Below are 22,323 nucleotides of genomic sequence, written 5' to 3' on the forward strand. Positions count from 1 at the left end.
TCCCCACCTGTGAGAGGAGAATTTACAAGTGGTGAAGCAGGGCTGTAGGTGTCTCTCTCCCTCTCTATCTTTCCCTCCCCTCTCAGTTTCTCTCTGTTCTATCAAATAAAAGGGGAAAAAAAATCCGAAGTGTTAGATTCACCCTGCAGACAGACACCAAGCTTCAGTAACAACATTGGTAGCAAAAAAAAAAATAAATAAAACACAAGCCAACCCATACACCAGGCTCAAACTAGGTGTCTTATACTATGCAGAAAGGGAAAAAAAATAAAGCAGCACTTAGCCTAGATTATGAAACATGGAATCGAAACAGAGGGAAACTCTCTCCTAAGTGCTAGATAACTGAGCAGCATCCTGGAACGTCAAGCCTGTGAATCACGATGGCTCCAGCCATGCCATCCCGTACGTGCACTGCCTCTCAGGTGCTGAAGGAAGGTGGATTTCACACTTTGGCTGGTTACTCGTCTAGAGCGACATTGGCTTCAGCATCATCCTTCTCCCCCGCCCCTTTGTTTTATTTTGGTGGGAGGCAGGGGGAGCAAGATTTATCTCAGCTAGCATAGTTTTCATCTCCTTTCTCCGCCACCTCACTTTGCACTTCATTCTGTCTTGGTCGATTTCATCACACGCACCATGGAAAACTAGCCCCTCGTTGGTGCATGTGGCCACAAAGACATGTATCTTTCCCCCCATGACTGTCTCAATTTGTAAGCCACCTCCTAACCTTAACCAAAAATGGAAAAAAAAAATGCTGGTAACATGGCATATTTAATGGCCCCTTTGATCTTCAAAAGCTAAATGGGAGAGATTTTCCTTCCTTGAGTACAGTGGCTGCAATCCTCTAATCAAAAAGAAAATGTAAATCACCTGGGCTTTTTCTGCTATTTGATATCCCCGTTTACAGAGGACATAATTTCATGCTGGGTAAACAAACTAATGGTGCCCCTAATGCTAATTCACTCTTCTTAATGTGGACCTAGATTTCTTTGATGGAAGGCAAAAGACCAGAGCAAAAAGCCAAAACTCCCGGGACTTCATAAATTGTCATTTTCTATTTTGAGTTCACGTATTAAGGTGGAAAGCTTTTTGGAGGAGGTCGCTCTTCTTCTTCCGCCACAAGAACAGGAACGGTGCCCTCCTCCAGCAACATGCCACCTCGGCATCCCTCAGCACGCAGGGCGATCTGCCCCGGCCTCGCCCCGGGACTTTCTCTCCCGTGTACCCCAGCCTGGGAACTCGGCCTGTTGTGGTTCTGCTGTCCACTCTGTTCTCAGGGTCACGCATGAAGGACCTGGCGTCCTTCCCAGCAGGGTAAAGTCTGGACTTGGGGCTCAAGTTATGGGTCTTGTCACTTGCAGCTGGCAAATCATCTCTGAGCCTGTTTCTCTCCTCTGTGAGTAGGGGATACGTTCTATTTCTTTCTCAGCTATATGCAGGGTCATCATGAGCTCAGCTATCTCTCTTCCTGCTCTTTTCTATGACTTTCTCCCTTCTCACTGAGGCTGTCTGGCTCCTCACCTGGGCAGCTGGATGTGAGGCCTCTGTCTTTCTGTGCTGTGGACTAGTGAGACTCAGCAAGTACTTCTTGATTGAATAACCTCTAAAAATACTCCAGTCAATACAAATCTTGTACTAGACTTATTTAAGTTAAAAAAGGGGGGTGTGGTGGCAGTAAATAGGAGTTTAAGAACACAGGAAGGCTTCTTGCATGGAATCACATTGCTAAGTGATTTCAAGGCTTATCTTGTAATGAGCTAACCATCAGAGTCAAGGGCTCTGGAGACAGCTCAGTGTTAGAACACAGGACTTGCATCTTGAGGTCCCAGAGGTCCCAGGTTCAAACCCTAGCACTGCCATATGCCAGATCTGAGCAGTTCGCAGGTAGGAGGCGGGAGGTGGATCAGCACTCAGACCTGAGCAGGGGTGAGATGGGGAAGGCTGTGTGAACCTTGTGAAGGAGTTTGGCTTTACTAAATCACCCAGAAAACCTTGATTACATTGAACTTAACATACAAAAAAAAATGATTAGAGGGCAAATATTTTTAACATGACATACTATGGATATCCAGAGGAATGATTCTGGAAGGGATAGTTGCACTGGTCTCTGGGAACCAGCTGTAGACAGAAGTCTTTACTGTGTTAGTAGGAGCTGTCAGTCTTCAAAAAGGGACAGGGCCTCCTGAGGAGGACGGCTCTGTTGGGCTGACTCACAGGCAGCGTGTGGCCTGATGGTATGCATATTACTGCATGCTGAGCTAGGCAGGCTTCAGTAAATCTCCAGCTCTCCCCCTTAGAACAACCCTAAGGGTAGCTAATGTTATTACCCCCTTTGGTGAATGGAGGAACAGAGGCTTAAGACAACTTCCGTAGCTTCCCCCAAAGTTGCAGAGCTAACAAGTGGTGAAGCTAGGATACACACAGCCCCTGGCATCTGGCCTGGGATGTGGCTTCTGCTCATGTCAGTTCTCTGGGTCTGCCAGCTGTGCCCATGATTTAGGAAAAGGGATTCAGACATGCTAGAGTTGTGACCCGGAAGGTGGCACTGTGGCTACAGCATTGGACTCCTTGGTTTGAGTCCTGGGATCAGCCCCAGGCATCACATGTGCCAGAGTGATGCTCTGGTGCCCCACCCAATTAGTAAATAACTATTTAAAAAATCAGGTGTGGGGGGTTAGGCGGTGGCACAGCTGGTTGAGCGCACATAGCGCAGTGTGCAAGGACAGGCGTAAGGATCCCGGTTCAAGCCCCCCGGCTCCCCATCTGCAGGGGAGTCTCTTCATAGGCGGTGGAGCAGGTCTGCAGGTGTCTATCTTTCTCTCCCCCTCTCTGTCTTCTCCCCTCCTCTCTCCATTTCTCTCTGTCCTACCCAACAACGAAAGACATTAACAACAATAATAATAACCACAGCAAGGCTACAACAACAAGGGCAACAAAAAGGGTAGAAAATGGCCTCCAGGAACAGTGGATTCATAGTGCAGGCAGTGAGCCTCAGCAATAACCCTGGAGGCAAAAAAAAAAAAATCAGGTGTGGGCAGTGGCACAGTGGGTTAAACACACATAGTACGAAGTGCAAGAACCTGTACAAGGATCCCCAGGGGGGGGGGGTCACTTCACAAGTGGTGAAGCAGGTCTGCAGGTGTCTATCTTTCTCTTTCCCTCACTATCTCCCTCTCGTATCTCAATTTCTGTCTCGTCCAATAAAATAAATAAATAAATAAAATGGAAAAAATGGCTGCTAGGAGCAGTGGATTCACAGTGCAGACACCAAACCCCAGTTATGCTCCCCCCAAATATCAATAATAATAATAATGATAATAGTAATAGTAATGATAAATGAGGTGCTAGTGATTCCATATGCTGTAATAGCTTTAGGAAATGCTGAGAGATGATGAAGATGACAAAGGTGGAGAATTAAATCACTCTAGAGATAACAAAACAGCTGTAATTTCTAGCCCCAACAGATTTCCATTCTTTTTATTTATTTATTTAGTTTCCTTTTTGTTGCCCTTGTTGTTTACCATTGTTGTAGTTATTATTATTATTGTTATTGATGCCATTGTTGCTGGATAGGACAGAGAGGAATGGAGAGAGGAAGGGAAGACAGAGGAGAGAAAGATAGACACCTGCAGACCTGCTTCACCTCTTGTGAAGCGACTCCCCTGCAGGTGGGGAGCCGGGGGCTCGAACTGGGATCCTTATGCTGGTCCTCAAGTTTCACACCATGTGCGCTTAACCTGCTGTGCTACAGCCCTACTCCCCCCCCCCCCCCCCGATTTCCATTCTTTATTGCACACAGGAGAAACAGCACGCACTGCAGAGAAGACTGATGGTTTAAGTGGAATGTAGAAAAGACAGAGGGTTCTTAAACACATCAGACAAAACAAGAAAGGTGATTTTGAGCCAGCCCTTAGGAGACAAGCACTGATAATGTACACATGCCAGCTTAGATTCTGAAAGCTCTACTCTCAGAAAAGCTGTAATTACACAGCACCATTTACTCCTGCAGTGATGATCTTACAGTCCTGTCCCCCACCCACCCACCCCTTTCTGGATGGAAACCATATGTGAAAACAAATAGGTTATGTTTTGTAAAGCCCCCCCGAGCATGGCAAACCATAGTACTTCATAGACACAAACCTAATGGCTGCAACAGAACCTGATCCCAAAGGACCCCATTGTCCTGCGTTTGTGTGCACCCGAGCTCAATTGTGCTCTGAGGCCCAGGTCAGCACACAGGAGCGAAATGAGCGTGAAGGGCTCCTCCAGCAGCAATCATCCCTACGCAGAGCGTGCTCCTCTTCTCCTCCCCACTCCTGCAAAGGTTACTCAGACAATGGGGACACAACTCTTTTGTCTCCTCGCAGACAACAGATGCCGGGGCTCCTCTCCAGATGCCCGAGAGGAAGAGGAGGGTGGTGGCTCAAAGGGACCCTGTTTGAGTACTTACTGTGACAACTTCCAACAAAATAAAATTGAATCTCCATTTAATGAAGAGCCTCACATTCAGTTTAGTATGCAATCAAAAAATTACTAGAATTAGAGCATGTTTCTAGTACAATTAACATCCTTTGCACTCATAATAAAATATTCAATAACTGGCCATTCTTGCCCGTTGAGGAGGTGAATAAAAGCATTGCTATTAATCATTTAGCTGTTATTTATTTGCCACTTTATTTTAAGTAGGCCATTACATTGAAACTGCACATGTTATTATTGATTTAGGCTTAAATTAATCCTTTTAAACAGAACAATTATTCCCAATTTATATGCCATTAAATCTTTTATGCATATGAACAGCAAATTCAATTTCTGTTTAAGTGTAAAGTTTTTAATGCTTCCTTAAAGAACTATAAAACTAGCAATTGTTTCCAAGGATTTTTGAATCCTGTGCTGCTCTTAATCTTTTTATCCAAGGCTCTTAAGTAAAATGAAATAAATCCAAAGGATTAAAAATTCTCTTTTGCAAGTAAGACATAAAATGGTTCCACAAATATACTGAAGTGCTTTAGGAAGTTATTTACAGCACAGGAAATTTCATTAGATGCAGACATTTATTCTGCTAAAGAATAGAGCATTTATGTAAGAAAAAAAATGGTTTAATGAACTGAAGGCCAGAAGCTCTGTACAGAAACACACACAGGTGAAGGGGCTGGATTGTTACCAAGTGAAGTGTATTTAAACAGCTACATACTCCATATAGTTCCAGTAAAAGTTCTTTTCTTCTAGAACAATTGATTTGAGCAGATATTTACATCTGGTGCCTATCAGCACCAGTCTTTTTCTTTGTTTGTTTTAATTTTTTTTTTTTCGCCTACAGGGTTATTGCTGGGGCTCGGTGCCTGCACTACAAATCCACTGCTCCTGGAGGCCATTTTTTTCCCATTTTGTTGCTCTGGTTGTTACCCTTGTTGTCATTATTATTATGGTTGTTATTGCTGTTGTTGTTGGATAGGACAGAGAGAAATTGAGAGAGGTGGAGAGACAGAGAGGGTGAGAGAAAGACAGACACCTGCAGACCTGCAGGTGGGGAGCCGAGGGCTCAAACTGGGATCCTTACGCCTGTCCTTACGCTTTGCGTCATGTGCACTTAACCCGCTGTGCTACTGTCCAACACTGTTTAAATTTTGTGTGTGTGTGTTTTTGTTTTTACCAGACTACTGCTCAGCTCTGATTTATGTTGCTGTGAAGGACTGAGCCTAAGGCCTTGGAGCTTCAGGCAAGAGAGGCCCTTTGCATAACCATTAAGCTATCTCCCCCCCAACCCAGCAGCCGTCTTGATTAAGGACAATCTATGATTTAAACAAATATGAGTCGTCTAAAGAGGGAAACTGCAACATAAAATTCTAGCTCTCACTTTCATTAAGATTCTCTGACATGCCTGGCACAAACCTCCTCCCCTCCAGTGGAGTTTGCAGTGCTCATGCCACAGGTGGGCCCTGGAGGGGCTGGGCACTAGATTCATTTGCAAGGACTGGTGGCTGAGGAGCAGCAGCCCAGATCCATGAAAAGCTGGGGCGCTCATCCTTTGGTTTCTTATATCTGATACATCAGATAGTAACAGCATTGGAATTGAGAGGTAGCTGTGACGCTGTGGCAAAGCCATGGATTGGTTTTAAGATTGGGGGTTAGTGTAGATTTTGCCATTGGCCAGCTGTGTCAAACTTGGCCTCTCATCCCCTCCAGGCCTCAGCTCCCTCCTATCTATAGTAGTGGGAGAGCTCAAGCTGAACTAAAGAGCCTAATAACTCTAAGAATCGATCATTTTATTAATTGGATTGAGTGCCTGTTACGTAGAATGGAGCAATATATATATATATACATATATATATATATGTGTGTGTGGGGGGGAACTTATTTTATTGGCATATTTTGGAACAGGAAACTTTATTTCTTATTTTCTTTATTTCTTTAATTTTTTTTTTTAGTTATATTTATGGGAGAGAGACAGAAATCTAGAGGGTAGGAGGAGATAGAGAGGGAAAGAGACAGAGAGACACCTGTAGCCCTGCTTCACCACTTGGAAAGCTTTTCCCCTGCAAGTGGGGCCCAGGGGCTTGAACTCAGGTCCTTGAGCATTGTAACATGTGCACTCAGCCAGGTGCGCCACTACCCAGCCCCGGGAACTTTAGTTCTTGAAACAGTATTTTAGATTACAGCAACCAAAAAATGATCTCAGGAATGGTATGCTGGCCGTTGCTGATTTCTGTCAGTGTGAATCATTGCCGCAGTGAACATAATCTTGTGGGATAGCTGGTTAAAGAAACCGAATTAAGAAAGCTGCAGGAGTTATGTCCTTATTTTTATTTCATTAAAAAATTAGTAGTGATTTAGTAGTGATGCACAAGATTATAAGATAATAGGGATATAGTTCCATATCATTGCCACCCCCAAAGTCTGTGCCCCCAGAGATAACCACTATAGTTCTCCATAGGTCCCCTTCCTTCCTTCCTTCCTTCCTTCCTTCCTTCCTTCCTTCCTTCCTTCCTTCCTTCCTTCCTTCCTTCCTTTCTGTCTCTCTTTTCTTTCTATTATTTTATTATTTTTATTTATTAGATAGAGACAGACATTAAGAGGGAAGAAGATAGAGAGGAAGACAGACAGACAGACACCTGCAACACTGTTTCACCACTTGAAAAGCTTCCCCCCTGCTGGAACCTGGGTCCTTGTACACTGCAATGTGTGCGCTCAACCAGGTGTGTCACGACGAAGTTCTTCTTCCAAGGTTTTAGAGACAGATTTGCTACTTTTTTTTTTTTTTGCAAGTTCATGTGAAAAACATTGATTTTAAACTTAGTGCATTCAAGAGGTATATTGATCAATACTTCCTATAATTTCATACTTGTCAGGGAAGGGAAATAAGTCACTGTCATAAGGATCGCACAGTATTCTGTTGCTAACTTGGTTACTGTCTTCTCAAACCTTTGGAAGAACTCACAAACTTACAGGTGATATCAATTAAAATTACACTTTGATGTTTTTAAAACTCATTACTTATTTCTGTTTATTAAACTCAGGGACTCCTACATGCAAAGCCTTCACTCTGCTGAGCCACACCCCCCAGCTCTTTACTGAATTTTGCACTGCACTGCATCCTGGTTTTGAAATAAGCTGGAAGGAAACTAGTGGTGGCCTTTGAGGACAGCAGACCCCAGGAGTCACAATGGTGTTAGCAATTCTGGCGGGCACTCTGCAGTTAATAGGCACAATGCATGCCCACGCACACTCCCGACTTCCTTCTCTGACTGCTCATCTGTTCCAGTGGCACCATGCCCGCTCTGGGGACTGAACCAGGGTTGAATGACAGGAGAGTCTGTGCACGGGTGAAGGAACATCAAACAGAAATGACAAGTGCAACAGATCAGTCACTTCTCTGATGTAACTCTTGTCGTGTGGTCAGAAATAACTAACGAAAACACGAGTGTCTGTCCCCCAAAGAGTGTGTGTGACTCTCCTAGAATTGGGTAGGGAGTGCAGTGTATTTTCAGGGGCTGGCCAGTCAGTGAGCTTCCTAGTATTAAAGCTCTAGCTGGTAAAGACTATAGAAACACATACAAGTGAAGCTGCTAGAATCCGGCAGGAGCAGAAGTTGATCCCAGGGAGCTCTCAGGATGCTCTCGATAATTCTAGGGTAGATCCAGCCTCAGGTGTCTCTGCTCTTCAAGCAGTGCCAGAAACCCAAGCTCCCTAGCACCTGTCAAAGAAAAGAGTCTTATCTTCCACTTAAGTATCTGCAAGGTGTTCTCCAAACAATTGAAGAAATCTGAGGGGGCCATGAAGAAGCCGAGTTTTGGTCTTTATCCACTCTCTGTTTTAGCTACCCAGTGCTACTGTATTTAAGTCCCAGAAATCACCATTCAGGACCTGACCTGGTTCCTGTGTTACTAATCAGAGGCCACGTATATAAAAATATTTGAGAGGAGAAATTCTGAGGCAGTACAGATGCAGGTTACTGAGTACGTTTGTTACTTTCAGTTTAACTGATCATTCTTCCTTGTGCTTGTCATCTATTTACTATGTACTTTCTGTTTTTTCTGCTAATCTTTTTTTTTTAATGTTTATTTTTCCTTTTGTTACCCTTGTTGTTTTATTGTTGTAGTTATTATTGTTGTTCTTGATGTCTTCTAATCTTTTAAAAGTAGTTTGTTTATATCATCCCCCCACCCCATACTGCTCAACTCTGGCTTATGGTGGTGCTGGGGATTGAACCTGGGACCTCAGGGACCTGAGGCATGAAAGCCTTTTTGCATAATCGTGATGCTATCTCCCAGCCCCGATAAGAAACCTATAGACTTGCTTCACCATTTGTGAAGCATCCTCCCTGTTGGGGGGGGGCAGGGGTTTGAACCCTAGTCTTTGCACATGATAATGTGTGTGCTCAGCCAGATGAGCAACTACCCTGCTCCCTTCCACCACTTTCTAGAAGGCAGAGGTGGTTTAGCAGATAGAACGGGGGGGGGGGGGGCTTTTGTGAAAATGTAAGAGGGAGACACCCTCAGACCCCGCTGAAGGAGAGATGCAGGGAAACACAGGCTCCTGCATCTCTGATGCCCAAAATAAAATGCGATCAGTGTTTATTCCACAACACAGTGTCCTTTGCAACTTTTATTATTTTCCTGTAATTTATTTCAAATCTTTGTCCTCATGTTGAAGTGGTAACATCTTTAATTTTTGCTAAAAAGAAAAATGGAATCCTTTTTCAGGTCAGCCCTTGCTCACCTCTCCTGAAACTTCTAACTGGAGATTCCAGCTTTAGAGTCAGGAGAGAGTTAATTGAGTTCAATTTCTGGCTCTGCCACTTAGTTGCTGTGTCCGTCTACCCAGGTCTCAGAGCCCTGGTTCCTTATTTGCACAATGGGGATAATAATGTCTACGTAAGAGGCTCTTGGAAGGGTGTAGGAGATAGGATATGTACAGCAAATAGTTCTACAAATGGTTGCTAATTACATTTAAGTATTCTTATAAACTGAGTCTTATTAAACACCTATACAAGTACTACCCTACTCTCTGATTTTTTTTTTTTTTTTAATGTATAAGGTATCAGAAGGCCTCCAACCTGAAGAGGTTATTTCTAATGCTCTGGGAATTACATTGATCTCTTTCTTCATGAGTGCTGAGTGTCACAAGGCTAGTTCTGGAGTGGGGTTTAAGGATTATCACATGAAGATTCTCTCTCCACTCTTGCTTCATTCACTCTAGTCAATGCTGCTCCAATTTCCATTAAGTAAAAGGTTTTTTCTAATCCATAGACATTGAACTCCAGCTTGACTTTGGTGAGACACAGAGGTAATGGCTTTGAGGAGGTTCTGGTAACATCAAAACACAAGAGTAGGACTCAAGTGATTTGCCAAGCAGCTTTTAAAATGGTTGCTTATAAAAGCCAGAAGAAAGATATATATATTTCCTTCCATTTTAAGGCAAGGCTTTGAATTATTTTTTTTGAACTACAGTTCCCAGAATGCTCTCCACCTGACAGAAATGAAAGCCTACTTGAATTTCCTATTGAGAGTCTGAGATCAATTTGTCTCTTTTACTTTTTTTTTTTTTTAGTATTTATTTATCCCCTTTTGTTGCCTTTGTTTTATTGTTGCAGTTGTTGTTGTTATTGCTGTCATAGTTGTTGGACAGGACAGAGAGAAATGGAGAGAGGAGGGGAAGACAGAGAGGGGGAGAGAAAGACAGACACCTGCAGACCTGCTTCACCGCCTGTGAAGCGACTCCCCTGCAGGTGGGGAGCCGGGGGCTTGAACCGGGATCCTTATACCTGTTCTTGTGCTTTACACCACTTGTGCGTAACCCACCTGGCTACTGCCCAACTCCCCAATTTGTCTCTTTCAAAGCTCCTAAACTACTCACCTCCAGCCAGCAACATACCTTGAAAAGGCTTCTCAAGACTAAAATGAGGGTCCATTTGGCAAGGGGCCAGTAACCTGAATAGTACTTTTGAGATTTCATTTTACTAAATTCCTCCTCCACCACCACCACCACTATTACCACTACTACTACTTTTTCTTCTCCTCCTCCTCTTCCTCCTCCTCCTCCTCCTCCTCCTCCTCCTCCTCCTCCTTCTCCTTCTTCTCTCTCTCTCTTTTTTTTTTTGTTCTCCTCCAGGGTCATCATTGGGGCTTGGTGCCAGTACTATGAATCCACTGTTCCTACGCCTTATTTATTTATTTACTTTTATTTATTTGTTTTTTGGATAAGACAGAGAGAATTGAGAGGGGAGGGGAAGGTAGAGAGACAGAGAAACACCAGCAGACCTGCTTCATCACCTGTGAAGAGATCCTCCTGCAGGTTGGGAGCTGGGGCCTCAGACTGAATCCTTGCTCTTCATACTATGCGACCTTACCCCGGTATGCTACCACCTGACCCCTTATTTGACTAAATTCTTGTTTTCTTCTGTCAGTGGAAACTGATCTTCCTGAAGCTCAGTATTTGAAGCTTTCAGACTGCCAAACAATTACTGAGGCCACAGTCTGCTCTGTCCCTGGGGACTGTAGTCTGTCATTAAAACTTTCCATGGCAAGTCAGTCTGACGAAAATATCATGATGTTATGAACTCCGAATCAGGAGACCAGGCTCCTAAGCATCATTTTGATTTTTTACAAGTAGTCTTTGTTTTGTAAATAACTGAGTGATGTTAATGTAGTCCTTGGGCAGAGTACAAGGGTGAAGTCAGGGCCCAGAGCTCCTGTTCAAAGAGGAGAACTCAGCATTGGGGAAATGAGGTCACTTAAGGAATCCTTGCTTTAGTTTCTTCATCTTGAAAGTACAGACAAGAGTACCTATCCATCAGGGAAGGTCTTTTCCTTGCGTTTCTGTAAATAAAACAGCAACCACTTATATATCCTAGGAGACTGTCCCTCTTGGAGCGTGGATAAAACCGTGGCTCAGAGGAACAGAGCCAGACCACCTGGGTCTGCACCATTGGCTACATGTCACGAATTCTGTCAAAGAACCTTATTAAGCCTTATTCGCAATCTTGAGATGTCTACCTCCAGGGCTTGCCTTACAGTGAAATGAGAGAATGTAGTACAAGATTCAGATAGCTAGGGGCCTGTGAGGAGCAGTCTGTAACTGCTGGCAACAGATAGTAGGATCTTATTTGTTAGCACAGAGAGAAATTGAGAGGGGAGAGAGAGAGAGATCTGCAGCACTGCTTCACCTCTCATGAAGCTTGCTCCCTGTAGGTGGGGACTGGAGGCTTGAACCTGGGTCCTTGCACATGGTAACGTGCGCTCTTAACCAGGTACACCACCACCCAGCCTTGATAGTAGGATCTGAATGTAAGTCTGAACATCTCTCGTTCCAAGTGCGGTCTGTAAACAGGCCTGTCAGTGCTTTCATTTTCTCACGATACTATCTACATCCACATCTGTTCATTCACCCAGAGGACTGGGCTTTGGAGCCACTTGCCACCACGCAGAAGCCTGTGTGAAGGGAGGGGAAGCTTCAAAGCAGTGCTGTGGTGCTCCTTTTGCTCTTTGCTTCTTACAGTACATCTGACAGAAAGTTAGTCAGGCAGGAAATGAATAGAAAAAATCGTCCACAGGGAGTTGGGCAGTAGCGCAGCGGGTTAAGTGCACATGGCGTGAAGCGCAAGGACTCCGGAGTAAGGATCCCGGTTCTAGCCCCTGGCTCCCCACCTGCAGGGGAGTCGCTTCGCAGGTGGTGAAGCAGGTCTGCAGGTGTCTGTCTTTCTCTCTCCCCCTCTGTCTCCCCCTCCTCTCTCCATTTCTCTCTGTCCTATCCAACAACAACATCAATAACAGCAACAATAATAACTACAACAATAAAACAAGGGCAACAGAAAGGAATAAACATTTTTAAAAAAGATCACCCACAGGGACACACGCCCACGTGAAAGTATTGTTATTAGGGCAGCAAAATAGCTTACTTGGATAGTGCTCTGCTTTGCTGTGTCCACAACCAAAGTCTGGACCTGGCCCCCATCACACTGGAGGAATTATCAATGTTGTGGTCTCTCTCTCTCTCTCTCCAAATATATATGGAAAAGTCATCTTGGACTCATGAAGCTTCGGTGATAGCCCAAAACAAAGAGTACTAGTATCCTTGAGGAGGAAGACAGGGAATGGGTTCGACAAGGAGCAAGAAAACTTGATATGTAACATTTTATGTCTGTAAATACGCATATGAGGGCAGCTGGGTAGTGGCAGTGGCTGGGTTGAGTGTACATGTTACCTTGTGCAAAGACCAGGGTCTGAGCCCCTGCTCTCCACCTGCGGGGGGACGCTTCACAAGGAGTGAAGCAGGCCTGCAGGTGTCTGTCTTTCTCTCTCCCTATCTTCCCCTTTGTTCTCAATTTCTCTCATCATATAAAATAGAAAAAAAAAGTAGTGAATTCATAATGCTGGCACCAAGCTCCAGCAATAAACCCTAGTGGCAATTAAACAAACTAAAAGCATGCAAAGTTATCTCAGTATCTGAGCTCAGGATTTATACATTTGAGGGCCCAGAGGCCACAAGTTCAGTCCCCAGCACCACCTTAGGTCACAATTATGAAGAATACTGCTCTGCACACTCAGGTCCTCCTAACTTTTTTTTTTTTTTTTTTACCAGAGCATTGCTTAGCTCTGGTTCATGTTGGTCAGGAGATTGAAGCTAGGTGTGAGAGTCTCTTTGCATAACCATTATGCTACCTACCTCCCTCCCCTAACTACTTACGACAGGAGTCCCTATAGTAATTTCAGTTCTCTTAGGTTTGAGATCCTTTGCTTATTTTGGCTGGGCATGGGGCGGGGGCAGTGCTGAGAATCAAACCCAGGACTTCATACTTGGGAAGCATATCACTGGATTATCTTTAGTCAAGTGGTCTCATTTAATCAATTACTTTTTTTTTTTTAAATTTTACTCACTCAGGCCTCACTGATTGAGGCTGATTTTGTTAATTTATTTTTAACTAGTGATTTAATACTTTTTTACAAAATTGTAAGATAACGGGTATAATTCCATGCAGTTCTCACCGCCAGAGTTCCGTGTCCCATCACATCCATTAGAAACTGCAATAGTTCTCCTAAGGTCACAGATATGGGTTGATTCTATAACTATCTATCTATATCTATGTATGTATATTTTCCCCATTTTTTCCAATGGTCCTACCTCCATTTCCTTTCTAAGTTACCCCTACACCTGTTATTAGTTCCAAGTGTCTTTACTTTCTTCCTCTTCTCTCTCAGATAAGCAAAACCATACCCATACCCAATTTCCTCTGGTGTCTTCCAGATATGAGACTGTGTCCCCCCCCCCCCCCAGATAGACAGAGACGGGGCTGGGGAGACAGCATCATGGTTCTACAAAAGACCTTGATGCTGGAGGCTGTGAGGTCCCAGGTTCAATACCATGAGCCAGAACTGATCAGTACTCTAGTCTTTCTGTGTCATTCTCTCTCTCTCTCTCTCTCAAATGAAAATGAATAAAAGAGAAAAGAGAAAAGAAAGATGGAGGCAGAGAGAGAGACAGCACAGCACCAAGGCTTTCTTGATTGGGACAGGGGCCGGGCTAGAAGCTGGGTCATGTGCATAAGAGAGCAAGTGCCCTATCCCCTTGGCTGTCTTGCCAGCCCTCATCCAGGTCTTTTAACTTCTTTCTTTCTTTATTTATCTATTTATTTTTTTAAAGATTTTTAAAATTTATTTATGAGAAAGACAGGAGGAAAGAGAAAGAACCAGACATCACTCTGGCACATGTGCTGCCGGGAATCGAACTCGGGACCTCATGCTTGAGAGTCGAAAGCCTTATCACCGTGCCACCTCCCAGGCCACATTAACTTCTGTACTTTATCAGACTCCCATGAGAACAGGGTAATATTGCACACATTTACATTTCCTTACACTTTTGGTTGCTCATAACAAAAGTAACACCCCATCAGTGCTAACAGAAAGGAATTTTTAAAAAAAATTTTTAAAAATTATTTTTATTTATTGGAGACAGCCAGAAATCGAGAGGGTACGGGGAAATAGAAAGGGAGAGAGACAGAGAGATACCTGCAGCCCTGCTTCACCACTCATGAAGCTTTCCCCTGCAGGTGGGGGCTAGGGGGCTCGAACCTAGGTCCTTGTGCATTGTACTGTGTGCGCTCAACCAGGTGCGCCACCACCCGGCCCAGAAAGGAAGTTTTTATATGACTATGTGAGCTCCAGGAAGTAGATGTTTGCCAGCTCAAGAAGGATTCTACCTCCAGAATGCACCTTTCCCCACATTGACAGTGGTCCCAGGAGAGAGGCAGCCTGGATCACTGGGCAGGGGAGGAAGGCAAGCTGCCAAAGGGGATGTGTAGCAGATCACACACTGAGCACTCATGCCTGGACCAAACAGGGCCAGCGAGCCCAGGTCATGGGGTGTTTCTGTAAAGCCAGGTCATAATAGTAAAACCTCTGGGGATACAAATAGGAAATAAGGAGTAGCAGGGATGCAGATGCCTTTTAATATTTGTCCTTGCTCATGTGCCTGTATATATGTATATGTATTTAATTTAAAAATACAAGAAGCGCACATGGCGCAAAGCACAAGGACCGGTGGAAGGAAGGATTCCGGTTCGAGCCCCCGCTCCCCACCTGCAGGGGCATCTTTTCATGGGCGGTGAAGCAGGTCTGCACGTGTCTGTCTTTCTCTTCCCCTCCTCTTTCCATTTCTGTCTGTCCTATCTAACAGCGATGAGATCAATAACAACAACGACAATAATAACTATAACAACAATGAAAAAACAACAAGGGCAACAAAAGGGAAAAATACGTAAATAAAAAAAAAATACAAGAAGAATGGGGCATAAATGCTGGATGCAAGCTGTCTCTAGAGGTTTGGAGAACTCCCACATGTGGCAAGGCTCCTTGCCCTTCCTCTCCCTCGTGTCCGTGCCAGTAGTCACACACATTCTCCCTCAGAGCCCACTGTGGTCTTAGACAAGTCAAGTCCTTACCTGTCACTCATGCCATTGCCAAGGGCCTGGGAATGGTCCCTGCTGGCCCTCTGAGCTGCTTTTCTGGTTGCCTCCTCTTCTGTCTCACTCAGGCTTTCCTGGAGGAGACTCTCCTCCTCCAGACTGTCAGCCTCCATCCCCTTGTCCCGATGGAGGTCCTGTTCAGGCCGGGACTCAATCTCCCGAGTGACAGTTTCTGACTCCAATTCCAAGGAGTCTTTGGAAATCACATGTAAGTCTTCCTTATGGAAGGGTGATTCTGTGGACTGGATCTTTAAGTTGTTATGAAGGACCGGAGACTGAGGAGAGAACTTGGGAATGAATTTACTGTGACTCATCTTGAAAAAGCACAGAGACGAACAGGCATTCTCTTCTTGTTGATTGGAGTGACCAGCTGAGCGTTTGCAGGTGTGGTTCACAAAAGCATTTCCTAAAAAAGAAAACTGTATTTGTTACCCAGGGATGACTTGATTCCCATGTTAATAAAAAATGCAAATAAAAAATGCAAATGAGCAAGTCACACTGTCTGCAGGCTTTTGTGTGAGGAAGCACTTAGGGAGAGATTTTTCTTGCTCCTGATACACATCTGATGGAGTCCGAGCTCCAGGCCTGACTGAATGACACTTGCTGCAAGGCTTTACTGAGGAAATGGAGTGCCTGCCTGCAAACACTCTGCTTTCTCAAGCTTCTGAGGGCTTGTGACGGGGAAGCAAGGACAAAGCCAAGTGGTGAATTCCAGACAGTACTTCAGTGGCCTGATTTCAAATACCCAGGGCCCCAGTGTCCATCAGTCATGGTCAGCAGTAGTCACAGAAGGAGAGAAGCAGGCTCAGGGTCTACCTTGGTAAAGGAAAGGAGGGTTAGAGCAGAGGAGTGTAGCTTTGCTATCTGAAGCTGCACAAAGGGAGACTTGTGTACCTAGACCTAGCTTGGCTGACGTCCTTGGGAAGACTTTTTGTCACATAGGCAGCTCCTGGAGAGAAAGGTATGATTTATGTGGACATTTCCTGGAGATGAACCTCAGCTCAACTGTAATAAACTGAAATTGTTTAACCTAAGATTAGGTGGTCCTGTGGATTCTGCTAGTGTGTAATTCACAGCAGAGGCTGATGGCTATCTACCTGAGAGGGGGCTTGCTGTCCTGAGGGTGATGGTGTATCTGCCTAACAGCCAGTGCCCCTGTTTGTACCCAGCTCACTTCAGATGGCTGCAAGCCAGGCTTCCCTGATGCAGAGGATGGCGCTTTATGGAAAGGGTGCCTGCAGTTCATGGAGGACTGAGGGGAGGCGATATTTTTGATGGCTTCGTCTCTACCTGGCACTTCTGTTTTGCTCCATTGCCTTGATCTCACTACCTCTAACACCCCCCTCCCCACCCCCCAGTCTAGAGACCAACATGTGACAGAAGCCTTCACCATCAGCTGTGACAGGAGACTTGTTTCAATGGGTTGCTCTTGTTCTTGGGGGAATCTGAACTTGAATTGGATACCACCACCGTACTCAGACTCAACTCCTGGCACTGCTCATAATGTGGACCTTGTTGCTAAGTTCCCCAGGAGCCTCAACTCCTTGGAGGAAAGCACCTTAGCAAACAAAAGAGACAAAAGGTTCCCTTCATGTTCAACTGCCCATGAAGTGGATTTCTTGTTCATTTAAGGTTCCCCTGTCAAGAGTAATACTGCTTTCTAACTCTGCAGACTGATGGGCGGTATTTCACTTATTATTTTAAAAATACATACTGCATTCTACTGTATTATTAGAATTCTGATAAACAGACTCAGTGTTGTTTTGGGGTGTTTTTGGAAAGCAGCACATTCACCAGGTGCGAACATCGTGTTAACTGAAACCGTCTGTATAGATACCCAAGTTACTATATACAAGAGTTGGGGATCTTTAGACAGCCACTGTTAGGCTTCAATCTGGAGTTGCTCGTTCATGAAATCAGTCAGTTCCTTCAATTTCCTATCCTAAAGGAGCAAGAACCCAGCCAGCACTGGCCAGAGAAGAAGCTGCCTTGTTTGGGAATTGGTGAGAAGCTAGCCATGAGCTGATGCCAGCTTGGTCTCCTTCCTTCCTTCCTTCCTTCCTTCCTTCCTTCCTTCCTTCCTTCCTTCCTCCCCCCCTTCTTTCATTTTTTATTAGTGATTTAATAATGACAGACAAGATAGTGGTATAAAAGGGGCACAATTCCATACAATTCCCACCACCAAATTTCTATATCCCCTTCCCTCCATTGGAAGTTTCTCTATTCTTTATCTCATTGCGAGCATGGACCAAAGATCTTTATGGTGTGCAGGAGGTGGGAGGTCTGACTTCCCTTCTTTTTCCTTCCTTCTTCCCTTCCCTCCCTCCCTCCTTCACTTTCCCTCCCCATATCAAAGGTATTTCCAGGCTCAGGGGCCACATGGCAGTGTCTGGGCCCTGGATCTGTGTTAACAGAGCGCCAGGGCTGCTCAGAGACCCCTGGTCGTCCCCCCCCCCCCCGGCCCCAGACTCTGGCCTCCGAGTTGGAGCCCTGAGCCAGTTTCCTCCCCAGGGCTCCCGCTGTGGGCCCCTCCAGCCCTCGGTTTCAGCCCTTCCGGGCGCCCTACCAGGAGCTGCCCACCCCGTTCCAGAGGCAACCGCCCCTCCAACCCGCCAGTCACCTGCCAGGCGCTCCTGGGGCCGCCGCCCCTCATCCTCCGCGCCCCCACCGGGGCCCCCACCGCCGCCCGCCTGCTGTAGCCGCGTCGCCCGGTGCTGCCTGGAGACCGAGACCCGCCCCGCACGCTCAGAGCTCGGAGGGTGGAGCCAGCCCCGAGCCCTAGGTCAGGGCCTGGCGGAGGGCTGGGGCGGGGAGCAGGGGGAGGCTATGGTCCCAGCATCCTGAGGGTTTGGACGACATGGCAGGGCAGGTCCCCAAGAGGTGGAGATACTTGTAGCAAATAGAGGACAGAGTGTGTGGGCTGGGGGCTGGCTAGAACAATGGTCATGCAAAGAGACTTTGATGTCAGAGGCAGCACGAGTCCCAGGTTCAATCCCTGGCACTACAGCCAGCCAGAGCTGAGCTGTGCCCTGGTTAAAAAATAGATAAACAAATACATAAAATCAAATAAATACATAAATATAAGTACATAAAATAAAAAAGAAGATCCCATGAGAAAATGAATGTGTGATTGGAGCAGGAATATCACCAGAGAAATCCAAGTGGTCAATAAATACTACTGTTGACTGAAAAGGCACTTAATTCAGAAATTGGCATTTGAAAACCATGGTGGGTACTGGCCCTGACTAATCAGGTGGACGTCCAATGCTTGGGAGGTTGGAGGGCAAAGAAGCTCAGTCCCCTGGGCAGAGTGGTGCCGCAGCTGGTCAGGCCACATGTTACAATTTGCAAGGGCCCAGGTTCAAGCCCCCGGTCCCCACCTGCAGGGAGAAAGCTTTGCAAGTGGTAAAGCAGGGCTGCAGGTGTCTTTGTCTCTGTCCCTCTCTATCTGCCCCTTCCCTCTTGATTTCTGGCTGTTTCTATCCAAACTATAAATAAAGATAATTAACAAATATATGTTTTAAAATAAAAAAATAAAAGGAAATCTCAGAGCCTGCAGATGTGAGTGGAACCCACAAGACCACTTTAGAAAACTGATCTTTCTTCCCCCCTTTCTCTCCCTCTTTCCCCTCCCCCTTTCCTTGCCTTTCTTTATTATTACCACCAGGATTATAACCGGGGTTCAGTGTCAGCATGATGAATCTACCCTTCTGGGTGGCCATTTTTTCCTTTCTTTTACTTGCTAGGACAGAGAGAAATTGAGAGGGGATGGGAGGTAGGGAAGGATTGAGAGAGAGACCCTTGCAAACCTGCTTCATCTCTGGGGACACAGGTGGGAAGGTATGGAGTGGGGATGAGGGGGCTTGAACCCGGGTTCTTGCTCATGATAGCATGTCCTCAACTGTGTCCACTACCTCTAGGCCCAACAATTTGATCTTAGCTAGGCTGTGTAGTCTGTGCTTCAGCAATTTCACTTTGAGATATTAACTCTTAAGAAAAAAGGTGTGTGCTTATGTGTACCCAAATAGGACCTATCTAAAATGTCCATTAGTGATAAAAAGGATTTTGGCCAGGAGGTGGTGCATTGGATAAAGTGTTGGACTTTCAAGCACAAGGTCCTGAGTTTGATCCCTGGTTTAGCATGTGCTAGATTGATATTATGGCTTTATCTCTTTCTCAATAAATAAATCTTAAAAAACAAAACAATAGAGTGACTAATTAAATTGTGGTATTTTATATACTGGCTTATTAGACAATAGTGAATGAAATTCTGCTGTGTATGGTGAGACAATGGCATAATAAGCAGAACAGATACACTGTTCCTCAGACCTCTTAAGGTGTATAGTGCACATTCTAACAAAACAAAATTGTCAGTTGCTTTGTTTTCTCTGCTGTCACCAAAGTAATGATGATTTACATGTGAATAATACTTCCCAGGGCTTACAAAGTACTTTTGCATATATTATCTGTCAATCTGACCTTGAGTTTCAAAATAGATCTCTGGTTCTCTTCACGCCTTCAGCTCCCTGCTTGCTTCCTGCCCTGTGCTGTTCCTGTGTTCTGCTCACAAACCTCTGTCCTCTTCTCTTTCCTGCCTAACTTCTCCTGGGTCTCTAAGCTTTAGCTCAGCTTCTCCTCCTCCAGGAAGACTCTTCAGATAGCCCCCAGCACTGACCTCTTGGCTCTGGGATGAGGGCACTTCTCAACTGGCAGTGGGGTGGGGTGGGGTGGGGTGGGGCGGTTTTGCCCTCAGGGGCCACTGGACACTGTCTGGAGAGAGTCTTGCCTGTTCTGACTTAGGGAAGTGCTGCTGGTGTCAGATGGGGAGAAGCCAGATGAGGAGAGGTCTCTGTAACAGGTGCCCTCTTAAAATGCCAGTGGTGGGCTGGGCAGGTAGTTTAGCTGGTGGAGCTCAGGACTTGTGTTGCTGAGGTTTTGGTTTGATCCCTGGTGCCATAGCTGCATACTGGATTGATGCTCCAGTCTGTGTCTTTTTCTCTGCCTCCTATGAAGCTCTCTTTCATAGGTAATAAAAAGAGTTTAACTGTCAATAGTGGGGCCAGAAAGCTCTCTCACCTGGTGAGGTGCCTCCATTGGGGGGTGCTGTGGTTTTTTTCCCTCTCTCTGACTTGTGTGTGTGTGTCACTAGGGGTTATTGCTGGGGCTTAGTGTCAGCACCATGAACCACCATTCCTGGGGGCCATTCTCCCCTTGCTTTTTTTCTTTCTAATTCTATTTGTTAGGAAAGAAAGAAATTGAGAGAGTAGAGAGAAAGAGAGGGAGACACCTACAGACCTGCGTAACTTTGTGAAGTGTCCCCTCTCCAGGTGGGGAGCAGAGGCTTGATTCTGGGTCTTTGCAAATGGTATTATATATGCTCAACTGGGTGTACCTGCCCCCCCCCCCCTCTTTTTATTTAAATGAAAAAAAAAAAGAAGTGGTCCAGAGCAGAGAATTTGCATATACATAAGACCAGGTTCAGGAGAAGGAAGGGGAGTGGCTAGAGGTTGAGTTATGAGCAATGGCCAGTGACTTAAGCCATCACATTGGTGTGTTACAACCTCTGTAAAATCCCCAGGACCGTGGTGTTTGGGGAGCTTCCAGGTTGGCAACTGCATCTCTGTGCCAGGAGGGTGGTGCCATCCAAGCCCAGGAGGATAGAAGCTTCTGGGCCCAGCCCCTTCCAGTCCTTGCCCTGTGAACCTGTCTGTAGGCCTCTTGTGTCCTGTGCCATATCCGTTATCACCCAACAGTGAGTTGTCCTGGCCTGTGATAGAAGTGGAGGTGGCTGCAACCTGGGATTGGCAGCTGGAGTGTGGGCCATTGGGCCTTAGTGCTCGTGGCCTGTGCTGACTCCAGGAGGCCACTGTCAGAACTGCAGTGACTGGCAGGAGACCCAGCTGGCATCCAGACAGTTGGAGAATTGTTGGTGTGGGGCAAACCAACCAACAGACAAAACTACATGGTCAGTAGTATCATAAGTGAAAAGCGGTTAACGCACACTGTGTGTGCACGGCAGGTCGTAATGGTGCCATTTGCCTTTGCGTTAGATTCCTGAGCAAGGAATGTTGTTGGGTGACAGGGTACTTTTGCCAGGTGAAATTCCCTTTCAGAGAGGCTCTATTATTTTATACCTCTGCCAGCAGCATAGGAGAATTCTGGTTTCCATACAGCCTTGCCGGCAAGTGTGTTGGGAGCTGTTTGAAACATGGGCAGCAAGACAAAACAAAACAAAACAATAAAATAAAACAAAACAAAATAAGAAACCAGCACTGCAGATGCAGGCAAAAAACAGTTTTCGTTTGACTGCCCTTCTTCATTTTTCTGTTTTCATTGCCACTGCATTTATAGCTGGGGCACGGTGCCTGCATGACCATGGAGAATTGCCGCCTCTCCCAGCAGGACTTTTTTTTTTTTTTTTTCTCCCCCCATTTCTCTCCCTAAGGGTTGGTTCAAGTTCCTGTCCCCACCTGCAGGGAGGAAGCTTCACAAGAGGTGAAACAGTGCTGCAGGCTTTTCTCTTTCTATCTCTGTCTCCCCCTTTCCTTTTGATTTTTCCCTGTCTCTATCCAACAAGTAAATAGTTTAAAAAGAGGTATAAGAAGTCTTTGCCATCTGGGTCTTGGTTTGCTTCTCTCTGAAAACAGTGTTTAAGAAGGAGGGAGCTCAGCTTCCCCAGAGACCCACCCTACTAGGGAAAGAGAGAGGCAGACTGGGAGTATGGACCGACCAGTCAACGCCCATGTTCAGCGGGGAAGCAATTACAGAAGCCAGACCTTCTACCTTCTGCAACCCTCAACGACCCTGGGTCCATGCTCCCAGAGGGATAGAGAATGGGAAAGCTATCAGGGGAGGGGGTGGGATAT

The 22,323-nt window shown here is 45.6% G+C and overlaps 1 protein-coding gene across 3 annotated transcripts in view; it reads right to left on the minus strand.

Annotated features, from left to right (window-relative positions):
- JHY (junctional cadherin complex regulator) overlaps nt 1-18,152 on the minus strand; it is a 55,970-nt gene extending 37,818 nt beyond the window's left edge. For 2 of the 3 annotated variants that reach the window (XM_060179874.1, XM_007528963.3), the window contains exons 1-2: nt 18,078-18,152; nt 15,434-15,863 (exon numbers count right to left, since the gene is read on the minus strand). In XM_060179874.1, coding sequence (XP_060035857.1) covers nt 15,434-15,771 — 338 coding nt within the window. In that variant the 5' untranslated portion in view covers nt 15,772-15,863; nt 18,078-18,152. The remainder of the gene's footprint in view (nt 1-15,433; nt 15,864-18,077) is intronic. The other variant, XM_060179875.1, reaches the window with a different exon arrangement.
- Between the last annotated feature and the right edge of the window lie 4,171 nt (nt 18,153-22,323).

The sequence above is a fragment of the Erinaceus europaeus genome, chromosome 20 (genome assembly GCF_950295315.1).
Source record: "Erinaceus europaeus chromosome 20, mEriEur2.1, whole genome shotgun sequence".
Lineage (NCBI taxonomy): Eukaryota > Metazoa > Chordata > Mammalia > Eulipotyphla > Erinaceidae > Erinaceus > Erinaceus europaeus.